Consider the following 13,264-nt stretch of genomic DNA (forward strand, 5'->3'; position numbering starts at 1 on the left):
TTTTTTTTTTTTTTTTTTTTTTTTCATTCATTAGTTTCTGAATTTTCTATCTCAAATTCTGATGAATGTGGAATCTTGCTTCTGGGATTATCATTTCCAGCAAGAAGCTTTTCTTCCAGAGCTCTTTGCGGAAATTACTGGTGGAGAGAACGAGAGGAGAGGTGAAAGAGTGGTGAAGATTGAATGATTAACCAGTTCCTCAAAAAAAATTAAATTACTAATGGAATAAACTGAAATCAATGTACAGCACAGAACTAACCAAATCTGACAAATTATGGTTAATTCCTATGGTCCAGATTGGCTAAATAAGATCGAAGAATTAAGAACTGAATAGAAGTAATAGTATCTATGCTTGGAAGAATAATATGAATGCGGCATGCAATTCCCACAAACCCAATAAAAGTTTAGCTGTAAACAAAATAGAGCTAAGAATTAAATGAGATTTCGCCAGCCCCGTGTCATGCATTGAACTAAGTGGAGAAATTTCAACGTGGAGAGAGAGAGAGAGAGAGAGAGAGAGAGAGAGAGAGAGAGAGACCTGAAAGCTGCAATCCTCTGTTCATCGTGGAGAGAGATACTTTTTCCACTAGGAGTAGGGGCGATGCTTTATCCTCTGTCCTCTTCTCCTTGGTCGGTATCTGTTTCCTTGGACTATAAGCAGAATCACAGGCAATAGAGTACAGAGTCAACAAAATGAGCTTGAGGTTTGTCAGGCTAAAACTATTACTACCCATTGATTTTTTAATATTTCGATACTGTCCCGTATTGTTTATCCTAATTCGTCCTAGTTCTCGAAGTGAACACTACATTTATTTGGCGCTAACAAAGAATTAATCACTATAAAGTATGAGAAGAGACGCACCAGTTGTGGGGAAGCCATTTCTCCTGCATCGCCATTTTTCTACTTCGTCCCGTGCTTGGCCAAACCAGATGTCGATCCTTTCTTCAACGCCATTGTCGATGATGACTACAACGGAGATAGTCAGTACGAAGAATCACAAAGGGAAGAGCATTAAAGAAGAATGGCAGGAGGATTTTTTCGCTTGGTCGCTCAAAAGAGAGCGCGAAGTTAGCAGGATGGATTCTTTTGACGGTTCACGAACAGAAAATGATCGTTAAATAATTTTTCTAAAAATTTATAAATCTCGACATAAGAAAAGGCCCCGTTATCATTTTTCTCTCACGAAAACTTCCGGTATTACTTGTGAGGGCATAACCATTATTATTATTATTACTTGAGTTAAATTATATAAAATAACTTCAAACTTAGGACAAAGAAATCGAACAGTTGCAGTAGACATTGGGTATATTTAGTTAGTTCAGACTATTTTAATTTAATTTGGATTTTTTCCAAAAAAAAAAAAAAAAAGCTCCACTTGTTCTTGTTAAATTATTATACAGTTTTGCTGCACTTCAAAGTAGCTTTTAAATTATGATTTTTTTTTAATGACTGTTATTTTAAAAATATCCTTAATTCATATATAGAACATCATTTACAACCTCATTCACAAAATCAAATTTTACAGCTACATTAATTTACATGAATGCCTTTTAATTTATAAACATTAATCATAATGACAATTTTCATCCATCATTGTAATAAAATTTACATTATATCGATTTATTGTAACAGGAAAAAAAATTATGGATACCAACTTTTAGATTTAGCTTTTATAAAAGTTTGCCGCCACCTAAACTGATTTTTTGGCTGCGAATCGCAATCTTGTTTTATCCATCCAAAGGAAATCTAATCCGTTTTCCTTCTCTTGACAGAATATTTTTAGGAACAGGTAAAAATGGCAGTGAAAAGACGGGCCGAAGAGCTTCCTCCCTGGGTACTGTCAGTTTCGGAATCCCAATTCCCAAACAAATTAAATTTCCTCACTTCTTATGCCCAATCCACCCAAAAGCCTTACTCATCCCACCTATCATTCCCACGCTGAACTCCGCCATTCTCGACTGCCTCCCGTCGCTGGAGCTCGCCGTCACTCCCAGCGCCTGTGTCGACCACTTGGGACTCTGGCCTACCAAACGCGATTTTCCTCTCAGATTAAAGGTGCAATTAATTTTTATTTTTTATTTTTCCCCTTCATCTAATTGCAATTTCCACTCTCTATTCTTTGTCACCATTTCCAATCACCTCAGTAACAAAAGTGTAGTTGAATTTGGATGTTTTTAGATTGATGAATTTGAAGGTTAATAATTTTCACAGTTGAACGGCAAGCAAATAGGGATTAGTTGGATTGGGAAAACTAGGCTCTGAAGTTGCCAAAAGGCTGGAGGGTTTTAGGTGCATAATCTCATATAACTCAAGGACCAAGAAGCCAGTAGTTCCATTCTCATTAACAGGGAGGTGATGCTAGCATCAGGAAAAATTGGAGTGATAATCAACATTGGTCGTGGGGCGATCATTGACGAGAAGGAGATGATTCAATGTTTGATTCTAGGAGAGATGGGGTGCTAGGTGTCACAATGAAACAGCTCTTTAGACTAGATAATGGTGCTATCATATCACATGAATCTTTTGTGGGAATGTCTAAGTTGGTGGTGGAGGCACTCTTCTCAAACAAACACCTAAGGAAGGCTGAAGAAAGGATGTCTATTGAGAAAAAGAGACTCCAAAATTAGAGTATTCAACCTTTCTCTTCTTTTTAGAGGACTAATATTTATGGATATACCCAATTGTTTGTTTCTGTTACCACCGACTCTTAACACTTTTCAAGATTATCCATTTTCTTTCTCAATTCTGATGATAAGAAAGCTCCCTAAAAGTGATTACAGTTTTCTGAGGTTATTATTTCCATCAAGGAGTCTTTTGTTCTACAGCTCTTTGCGAGAGATGGTCGGTGCAGAGTGCGGGAGAAGGTGTGGGTACACTAGATTTAATGGAACTAATCAACTTTTCTGTGAGATCCCACGTTGGTTGAAGAAGAGAATGAAACACTCTTTATAAAAGTGTGGAAACCACCCCTAGGAGACGCATGTTAAAACCTAGAGGGGAATCCGATAAGAGAAACCCCAAAAAGGATAATATTTGGTAATAGTAGACTTGAGAGGTGTTACAAATGGTATCAAAGCTAGATATGAGGCGGTGTTTCAGCGGAGATGCTGGGATCCCAAGGGGGATAGATTATGAGATCCCACATCGGTTAAAGAAAGAGACTAGACCTTTCTTATAATAGTATGGAAACCGCCTCTAGTAGAAGCATTTTAAAACCTTGAAAAGAAGTCACGAAGGAAAAGTCCAAAGGTTGAGCGGTTATAATTTCCCTTTTTACCTTCATAAGTTTTAAAACTTATATTAAAGCATCAAAATTTTCTACTCTAACTTGTTAAGAATGAAGCAAGATCCAAAATTAAAAGAGTTCAGCCTAAAATAAAGAGTGCTTGAAGAGAAAGCCATGAACAAAAAGAAACAAATCTTTTACTCTAAACTAAGTTGGCATAAGAATTTCTCGCATGCTAACGTGACTTGTTTCACCTCAAGTATAATGCATGAAGGCCAGTGAGAACCAATTGAATGAATTACAAAGGTACTTAACTGTGATGTGAGATATCCCCAGCCCCATGTCATGCAGCAAACCAAGTAAAGCAAATTCAACGTGGGGGGGTGGGGAGAGAGTGAGAGTTAGAGAAACCTGTAGCTGCAGTTATCCACAGTAAGTTTCATTTAACGAAGTTGCACTGGCGAAGATAAGGATTGTCGTAGTCAATATATTTTGTCCAGTAGGGGCGATACTTCGTCATTGCCATCTCCATCCAAGGTTTCATGTTGCCATTATAGTGAATAACAGCTGCATTTTCTATCTCTGATGGGTTGATACTTGGATTGTAACCCAATCCAAGCACATGCCAAGACTTATTGAGGGAATATGTCAGCCCATAAAATGTCATCAAACCTGGTGGCAAGGTACCCAGCTTCCAAAGCAGCCTATCTTCATTCTGAAAACAACATTGCAAAATCCACGTAAACTGGTGTGTATATATGTAGTAAAATTTATCCACCGAGAACCCAGTTAATCCGGCCAAGCGTTTAAGAAAACAAAACAACACAAAGGGGATATGGGTGCAAGACTTACCAAGTTCTGCCATGTATGATATACGCCAGTGAGATTTCTCTTTTTCCACTCCTTGAGATCAAATATATTCATTCCATATGCCCAACCGCATGCATTTGGGTCGAATTCTCTAGCGATAAAAGAGTTTGAGAAGTTAAGGTACTTGTCAAAACGATGAAAATTCTCAACACAGGTTTCCACGGCACCATTGACTTTTCCCTCAAGATCTACAAGCCACAATCCAGTCAAATCTTTCTGGACAACAATGTCATCGTCCAGAAATAGAATTTTATCTAACTCGGGAAAAATTTGAGGTAGATAGAACCTCAGATGATTTAGCATTGAGAGATATTTTGGGTTCCTGTACTTCAAATTAGAAGCACTAGATGACCGAGTGGTAGAATGTCCAGCCTTGAAATAATACTCTCTCATTGCTGCAGAATTAAGCTGGCGGAGTACTGGGCAATAGGATGAGTTCAGCCACTTGAGTTCATCTAAATTTTCAACGTGGATCGTAGCCTCTTCAGGAGGATTTAAGAGAAACCACATTTTCAATGCTCCAAAATTGAGACTATCAGTTACCAGGTGGAATACATGTTTTGAAGAATCCTGTCGTGCAAACAAACAAGTTAAAATACAACATAAATAGTCAAATAAACTTGACCATTATCAAATATGCAAGTGCTACATGTTTAAGAGAAGTCAATTATCATGAAAAAAAGCTCTGAATTGGTGAGTTGAATTCACCTTAGCATTCATTACGGTTGAGTTCACAACTACTGCGGCAGCCAAGACGTTGTCAGTGGAGAGAGCATAATGGTGAAATCTTGGATCTTCCAAATTTTCACTTCTAGGGAAATTTCTCCTCTCCGGAGGAAGAAGGTAGTAATCGATGGTGAGGCGCAAGGACAGGCAGCGAATACCGCCTGGAATACCCTTAACTCCCAATTGAATGAGAAATGTATTTTGCCTTTTCAACCTTCTAACCTTTTCTTCTTCGGTTAGAAGCATTGCTCTCAGCTTCCTGGTCACCAACTTGCAATCAAACAGTTGATCTCTCGCCTTTGAAAGAACATCAGCCATAGCTTTTATTTTCTTGGGCGCACTATAACATAGTGTATGGCGTAAACATAAAAAGAGTCCTTACGATCGTTATGAAAAATAAATTACAAGCATGAAATATTGCAAATAATACTCTCCTCGAAAAGAAAATATTGCAAATAATAAATTCCTTTCAGTTTTGCATTAAATTAGTGCATTATATCACGATGGACACTGAACGACCGAGTTCTATTACCTGTAATGCAACTCAGCATCAATATTTGCCTCTCCTAGTACACCACGACTCCTTTTAAGACAAATTTGGAGCTCTTGAACCAAATCATGTTTCCTTTTCTTTTCCGAAATGCTCAAATATATTCTTGCCATAATAATCTGGTCTCGCATTAGACGTATAGTAGAATCTTGATTCTTGTTCTGGTTTTCTTTCTTCCATTTACTGTATTTTCCAATGATCGAGGAGTCAACTAGTTCAGAGGCCTGCATATTTGCATTCTCAAGTTTTACAATGGTATCTTCATTCGGCGGATCCAAGTCCAACTCCAGCAATTGATTTTCGTGTCGTTCTTCTCTTGCTATCTACAAAATAGGAACGACGGGGGCAGGGGGGCAAATAAGGTAACAATGTGCAAAGTCAAATATCCTTCCCTTCCATCATCTAAGCAAGGGACTTATTGAACCAAATTTATTTTCAACATAGAAAACTAAGTAATGAAAAATATAATCAATCATTATTACCCTTCTGGCTGCTTTAGGGAACACGGGCAAATAGATGAATTCCGTACGAGAACGTGTAAAAGACAACAGCGTCAATCAAAGAGCGCGAAAAACAAGAGCTAGCAGTTCATCATAAAAATAAGATGTCCTAGTATTACCACCCAAAGAAGTGTCCTCTTCGACCTGGAGGGTTCCTCTCGAAACTACAGTCGTTTGGCTTAGCTACAAGCATAATCACGACTCAATAACAACAAAATCGGTAATGTCAGAACAAGAGTTTGAGGTTATCCAGCGTACCATGGAAATCGCATCAACTGAGGAATCCCCAACCAAACTCAAAGATAAGGTAAAATTATTGTTCACCGAAGAATTAACACCAATAGTTGCAGTATTGTTTGTTTTGACTGGAATATCATCAATTACCTGCAGCTGAATAGTAATCAAATTTCACACGGAAAACAGTTCCTAAATTTCAAAATTCTCAGGGATCAAGGATTAATTGCAATATGATGAAGTCGAGTAAGGAAACTCATACACAATTGCACGAATATTTTTTTTCGACAAGTTTTGGCAAATATTTTTTTTCCAATCCACAAGAAACAACACAAACCAATGCAGAATAGAGAACGTTTTAATAACGTACCCCTTTGCTTGGACTACTTGAAATAACCCCTTCACCTGCAGATATTGTAACAAATTAAACTAATAATAAATGAGCAAACGCAAACCACGTCATCACAATTATAGCCATGCATGTGTGGATATATTTTTGTTTTTTAACCATAAATAATCATTATGCTCATGAGTAACACATTTTCAAAATCAAGAAGTTAGATGCAATTACAATCTTCTACATGCAGATTAATGAAAACTGAACAAACTTGAAGAATGGACTGCCTAGAGACTTCAAAAGGCTAAAATTAATGTTATCTTGAAAATGAAAAAAAAAAAAAAGATTAGAGCTACCATTAATGTCCCTAAAAAACTGTAATAAATTTTGGAGGAAAAAAAAATTATTTGAAATTCAAACCAACTACACCTTGATGCGAAAGAACCATAAAACTTCACAATTCTCGAAAGAAAACATTGAAGGGAAGTACAAAAATAGTAATCCATCAGAATTACCGAGTATCCTTCCTAACTCGTACGCCATGCGATTTTCAAAAATAGGCTATGATCTTGTTCGAGGATAAAAACAAAAAAGGGAGCAACACATACACATGAAAACGTCAGGCTAGATGTGCTAATTTTCATCTTCGAATCAAGTAAACTATATCTACACCCTACATCGTCATCTCACTCTTCAGTATCTCCATGGTTTGACGTGAAGCACAGGCAGGATGTATCTTGTGTCAGAAAATTCCTGTTGATTACTCTAGTTTGACACTACTTTATTTGCAAGAAGAAGTGGGGATTCATTATCTCCATCAATCACACTTAATTATATACAGGAGAGTCGCTCTTGCAGTTACACAGAGTTAGGCGGGCAAACTCTTGACCATCATTCTGTGAAGTGTTGGCTCAGCCAAACTTCACGCATAAATTTTGTAGCAAACGAATCAATAATGTTCTAGTAATTGCTACAGGCGAAAAGCCGTGAACTCAGAATGATATTGTGCTGTTATCGAAAATTCCTTGAACGAAGAAGTTTTGTGACTATAATTACATCGTTCTAAAAAATTTAATTATTTGTTCTTCGTACTTTTTTGCCTCTCCATTTGCCTAAGAGGCAAAATGACGGGAAAAAATCAATCCGAAGAAATGATGACCGATACATCTTTCTGGTAACATGAGTGCAACTCAATATCAAATTTAACGGAGCCTAGGACAATTCCTACAATGCGATTAACGTTTCCAACGCATGATACGATTTTAAACTTAAACCGTGTAGTTAGCACTTATACTTGCGTTAAAATTTTTGTTTCGTAATCCCTTCCACCTCTGTCAATAATTCAAATAATCCGTACGCTATACCTATTTAGCTCTCAAAGAAATAATCAAAATAAGAAGCTCTCGTGAAAGAGCCAGTTCTAACTCAGAGTCTGAAGTGACCGTAGATCTTCGGATTCCGTATAGAAAACGTTATAACAAGGTACATTAACTAAAACTTTCAACTAATACTGAGGAGAATAAAGAGAAAATTAACAACAAGTAAAAATCCAGAGTAGAAACTACACAACATTACTCATTTTCTTAAATCACACAGGGAGATCAAAAGTTGATGAAGAAACGCACCAATAGTGTGGAAGTCGCTGACGACGACAAAAGGCAAGGACGCAAGAACAGAGAGAGCGACGAGAACAGCCAAAACTAACCTATATCCTCCGATACCACCATTACCTCCTTCATCCTCGTGCTTAGCAAAACCAGACACCGATCCTTTCTTCAGCGCCATTGTCGATGAACACAAGAACGGAGAGAACTGTAGACTGGAAGGAGAAATTTCGTAGCGTGGTCAAGTTAGAGAGAGAGCGAAGATAACTGAAGAAAGGAATCGTTCAGTTGAGTCCTCGTTGCTATACGATGCCATTTCTGTGAAGTGTGAACTACCTAACGCCGGGGGCTTTTATACTCCCGCTTTTCTCTTTTTTTCTTTTCCGTTTTTTGCCCTCTTAAGTTTCCCGCCCTTTCGCCGGAGCGAAAATAATCATTTTATATTTAAAAATTATTTTAAAAATAATGGCATAACAATTAAATATATATTAACTAATTTAGTGACTAATGTTATAAATACATGAATAATTTTATTTAAAATTATATATAAGTATTTATAAATTGGGTCGATTAATTTTCTCCATAATATTTTTAAAACATAAAATAATTTTAAATCATCCCAAAAAAATATTTATTTTTTCAAAATCATGAAAAATATTATGTAATTATTATAGACATAGACCATGAGAAAATAAAAATTCATTTAAATTAATGAAAATTGGCTATTACCAATTTGATTATAATATCTCCACTTTAATTTTTTATAAATACACTAGAACGGATTAAATTATGAAAAAATAAGATTATTATTACGTAATTATTAGTTTGTACAATAAAAGGGATTCACTTGATCGACTTGGGAGGTCCAATGAACAGCTCTGTTTCTATGTCGAAAATCGAGTTATGCTCTAGATGAGTTGAAACTTCACCAACTTGAGCTGATGATTGTCGAAGCTCGTGTTGGACAAAACACTGCATTACATGTTCAAAGATCGACAATTAAATCTATCAATAATAACTAGGTCAAATTACAAATATAATATTAGACTATTTTAAATGGTATTTGATAAAATCAAATCAATTTAAAAAAAAAAATAACTAATTTATTAGATAAATATTTGAATTTCTTATCTAACAATAAATTAGCCATGAAATATAAAAATTAAAAATTAAATGAATACAAAATTAGTACTTTTTAAATTTTAGGAAGTCATAAAAACTATGCTTGTAATTGCAGTTGATAAGAACTCACCTTTTTAGCAAGCTTTGCATTTTCAGCAGTCAAATATTTCTCCTGTTATTAAAAATAAATAAATAAATATTGCAAAATAGTCTAATTTAATTCATTGGAAGTATAAGTTTTGAAGGGATTTTTTTTTTTTTTTTCTAACCTTTTCTTTTAGTTGTTCAATCTGTTCCTTGTAAACCTCGTACTGAAAATCAGAAAAAATAAAAATATGTTAATTAATCGAGATTTCCCTTGACACGTGCTCAAGGTCTAACTCTTATGTCATTTATAATGACTCAAGTCAGCTACTAACGTTTGTTCTAGTCTGTTACGTATCGTCGTCAGTCTCGCGATTTTAAAACGCGTATGTTGAATAGAGGTCTCCACACTCTTATAAAGAATGTGTCGTTCTCCTCTCTAACCAATGTGAGATATCACCGTAAAACTCGTAAAACATTTAATAAAATGTTTAAGATTATTTTATGTGAAAAATTGTAGTAGAAGTTTTAGAACCTTTCTAGCTTTAACATGAGCTAAGCTCCTCTCTAGCTGCTTTTCTATTTGTTGAAGTTCTTCATAGGAGCTTGATCCTAGACCTTCTCCCAACAATTTCCTGGTACATTACAAATCCAAGTTAACACCCGAACTAAAACCGACCTTGCAAGTATTAAAAAACGCTTTATAACCATTTGAAAAGCTATTCTAAATCGACCCGTATGAACAATAGTGATTCTACCTCTTTGAAACCTCGAGTGACTCGATCTCGTCCAACAAACTTGTAGCCTCGTTCTTCATTTCCACGCAAAGACAAATATATATATATATGCAGAACTCATTAGATTAATACTATTTTGATGTCTCGATACAATTAATAAATCTTAAAATTAAAAATTATTGTTTTATTAATATTTTGTAAAAAATTGAGACATCAAAATAATCGAACATCGCACATACAAACCTGAACCAGGTGTAACTCGTGTCGATGAGATGGAGGTTGAAGATGATGAGTTGCTTTGGTATGCCTTAGATATCGCCCCACTGTGGCCTGCAAGCTGAGGTACACAATTTAAGGATAACAAATTATGTTCATAAGGTTAATTCAATTAAATAATAAGATAAGGTACAAATATCGAGATTATATTACTCATTTAATTAGCATATGATTAACATTAATATAATCCAAGTTTAAATTAAATTGGTTTTGAAACTAATTAATAATTAAACGCAACTAAAAATGGAAAAATGTCGAGATTATATTTATCTTATGTCGATTCTTACTTCAAGTTTTCACTTATTTTCAAAATATATCTATAAATAATTTTCTAAATGGGTTTCGTTTGTGAAAATTTTATCTTCAAATTTAAATGTGTATTTAATAAATACGGAGCCTATTGAGCTCGAGCAACTTCATTAGAGAGATCTCAAAAGAATTGGATTGTGGTGCATACTTATTATGATTACGGAAGTGAAGTCAAATACATGTCAAACTAAACATATTCTATTAACTAAATTTAAATTTCTACTGATTACGGAAGGAACCGTTACTGTTACTCGAGTGTTGCACTTCTTAAGGTCCTTTGAGTCAGAACAACCCAGCCGGGGCAATCTCATCACCTGGTAAGAGTTGGGTTGTGCTTACTTATATGATAACGCAACCTCATATAAAAGCCGGAACAAATCGGATCAATTGTACTAATCAAACTTAACGTATTCTATTAGCTTCATTTAAATTCCTACCAATCACTAATGATGGAACCTACGAAAGGAACGGTTACTCGAGCGCTGCACCACTTAGGACCCTTTTAAGTTAGAACAACCCAAAAGGGGCGATCCCGTTACTCGAGAAGAGTTGGGTTGTGATTACTTAGTATGATTACGCAACCTCGAAATAAGTGAGATCGATTGTACTCGAACATATGCAAAGCTGGACCTCGTGTAGTACTAAAAAGGTAAGAAGAAATGGAAGGAAATTGAGATTACCTGGAGCTAGCAAATTCATAAAGCTTTCCAGTAGAAGAGCAAATGATAAGAGCAAGTTCAGCATCACAAAGAACGGAGAGCTCAAACGCCTTCTTCAGCAACCCATTCCGACGCTTCGAGAACGTAACTTGACGACTCGTCGCATTCTCGATTCGCCTCATCTCAGTTTTCCCTCTCACCATTTCTGCATATATTTAATTTTCTTCGAAATCCGTATAAGGAAGAACAAGAACACGAACACGAACACGAACACGAAAGAAGCCCTAAGGGAATGTGGTTGGGAGAGCAAAAAAGGAAAATTTGGGGCCAAATGTGAAAACCCCAGAAGAAGAAAGGGGCTAATAAGTAATAAATATCAGAAAAAGGAAATATAGAAAGACCATTAGAAGATGTGTTTTCATTGCCACCACCAAAAATGGGTGGAAATTGCCACGAAATACACCCACGTTTTCTCCCCCTTTTTTTTTTTTCTTTAATTAAGAAAAATAAAAATGATATAATTTTACTTATTTGGATTAATTCTGGAAAATACCTCATTTGGTAAATATATAATTTTCTAATCTAAGAAAAAATAATAGAGTTTTAAAATGGAAAAAAATTAAATAAAAATAAAACAACAGATATTATTCACAGAAGAGAGAGAAAATTTTTAATTTCTTTTTTATAATTAAAAAAAAAAAAGGCTCAAATAACGCGTCACGATCGTCCGTACAGAGCGTACGATGGGGAGCCAATCAAAATCGAAGAGGCAGAAAGAGGTTGTCGTCGATGTCAGCTTGGGGAACATTGCTCGGTTCGGGTGGAGCGTGTTGTTCACGAGCAAAGGGAAATTGGGGATTTCAGCGCGTGTTTATCACTTTCGTGAATATCGAGTGGGTGCTTTTATTTTTATTTTTACGAATATTTATATTCATATTATTGAAACCTTTTTCTTTTTTTTTTGGGAATGGTACACTGCAATTAATTCAAAAATATCACCTCAGTTAGATAAATCATATGAAATTTATTTATTTTTTAATATCCAAATAAATAAATAAATATATATATATATTTTTTTCATTCAGCCTTGTCAGAGTATAATTGGACTTTTAAGGCTCCGCTTGCCAATGACTTACTCTATTTTTTAGTTTGTCTTTTTATAATTATTTTAAAAATATTTGTGTTTAATATTTTAAATCTTTTTAAAAATAGGTTTTGATTGAATTTTAATCTTATTTTCCAATTGACCCAATCAAAAAAAATAATGGTTTAAATTTTAGAAAACATTCAACCAAGCTAAACCAAAAAAAAAGAACTCTGACGCAACTCTACTATTATATAATAGTTCAAGTTTTTCGAATTATCAATATAAAATTTATATTTTTATTTATAAAAGTCAAATTATCAATCTAACAGTAATTTTTTTTTGATAACTTAATTAATAAACTACATCAACAATCAATTATATTTGTATGCTAATTAAATAATGAATATTTACTAATAAAATTAAATGAAAATTTATAATATAACAAAAAAAAAAGGTTATTTTATTTTATTTAATTTATTAAAAAAATAAAAAAAAATGTGATAAAGGAGATAGACAAAATGATAGGAATGTAAAGTAATGAATGAGAATGTAGTGGAGCCCAGGAAAAAAGCTAATGAAATTGATAAAGTTTAGATAAAAAAAAGGGAATAAGAATATAATTTTTAAACTGACTATAGATTTTATCGTTGCATTTAGTAATTAAAATAAAAATTTGTACTCTCATTTTTTTAATTTTTTTTAATTTTTTTATCAAAGAACAAACGTAATATATAATAATTTCTAACTCAAATTTCATAATTATAGGTTTAAATGTTTTACTAAAAAGAAAATTAAAAAAAAAAGATAATTTCCTTTTTTAGAGAAAGTGAAAAGGAAATAGCAACCGACAATACCAGAAACGAGTAAGTACTAAGAGGTTACAATAGACACGGCCGTAGAGGAACAAAAGCCATGTAGTCAGGCGTGAGCGTGACATGAAAA

General features: G+C 34.4%; 2 protein-coding genes and 1 pseudogene across 4 annotated transcripts in view; 1 reads left to right on the forward strand and 2 right to left on the reverse strand.

Moving 5' to 3' along the window:
• LOC111479751 overlaps nt 1–2,738 on the forward strand; it is a 4,382-nt pseudogene extending 1,644 nt beyond the window's left edge.
• The window catches only part of LOC111479673 (polygalacturonate 4-alpha-galacturonosyltransferase-like), an 11,872-nt gene extending 3,498 nt beyond the window's left edge, over nt 1–8,374 (reverse strand). The window contains exons 1-11 of one of the 3 annotated variants that reach the window (XR_002717677.1): nt 8,070–8,374; nt 6,478–6,512; nt 6,132–6,257; nt 5,993–6,056; nt 5,856–5,866; nt 5,356–5,696; nt 4,806–5,163; nt 4,080–4,667; nt 3,639–3,942; nt 863–967; nt 539–651 (exon numbers count right to left, since the gene is read on the reverse strand). Coding sequence is in view for 1 of the 3 variants with exons in the window: in XM_023124481.1 (XP_022980249.1) it covers nt 3,667–3,942; nt 4,080–4,667; nt 4,806–5,163; nt 5,356–5,696; nt 5,856–5,866; nt 5,993–6,056; nt 6,132–6,257; nt 6,478–6,512; nt 8,070–8,229 (1,959 nt within the window). In the remaining 2 variants the exon portion in view is untranslated. Of the gene's footprint in view, nt 1–538; nt 652–862; nt 968–3,362; nt 3,943–4,079; nt 4,668–4,805; nt 5,164–5,355; nt 5,697–5,855; nt 5,867–5,992; nt 6,057–6,131; nt 6,258–6,477; nt 6,513–8,069 lie in introns of those variants that run through there. The other 2 variants (XR_002717678.1, XM_023124481.1) reach the window with 2 other exon arrangements.
• Nucleotides 8,375–8,792: 418 nt separating this feature from the next.
• LOC111479782 (MADS-box protein SOC1-like) lies at nt 8,793–11,588 on the reverse strand. The gene is made up of 7 exons (XM_023124639.1): nt 11,257–11,588; nt 10,235–10,328; nt 10,013–10,065; nt 9,790–9,889; nt 9,440–9,481; nt 9,301–9,342; nt 8,793–9,020 (listed from the first exon to the last, which is right to left on the reverse strand). The coding sequence occupies exons 1-7, from the start codon at nt 11,436–11,438 to the stop codon at nt 8,892–8,894; spliced, it is 642 nt and encodes a 213-aa protein (XP_022980407.1). The 5' UTR covers nt 11,439–11,588; the 3' UTR covers nt 8,793–8,891.
• Nucleotides 11,589–13,264: the final 1,676 nt, after the last annotated feature.

The sequence above is a fragment of the Cucurbita maxima genome, unplaced genomic scaffold (assembly GCF_002738345.1).
Source record: "Cucurbita maxima cultivar Rimu unplaced genomic scaffold, Cmax_1.0 Cma_Scf00005, whole genome shotgun sequence".
Lineage (NCBI taxonomy): Eukaryota > Viridiplantae > Streptophyta > Magnoliopsida > Cucurbitales > Cucurbitaceae > Cucurbita > Cucurbita maxima.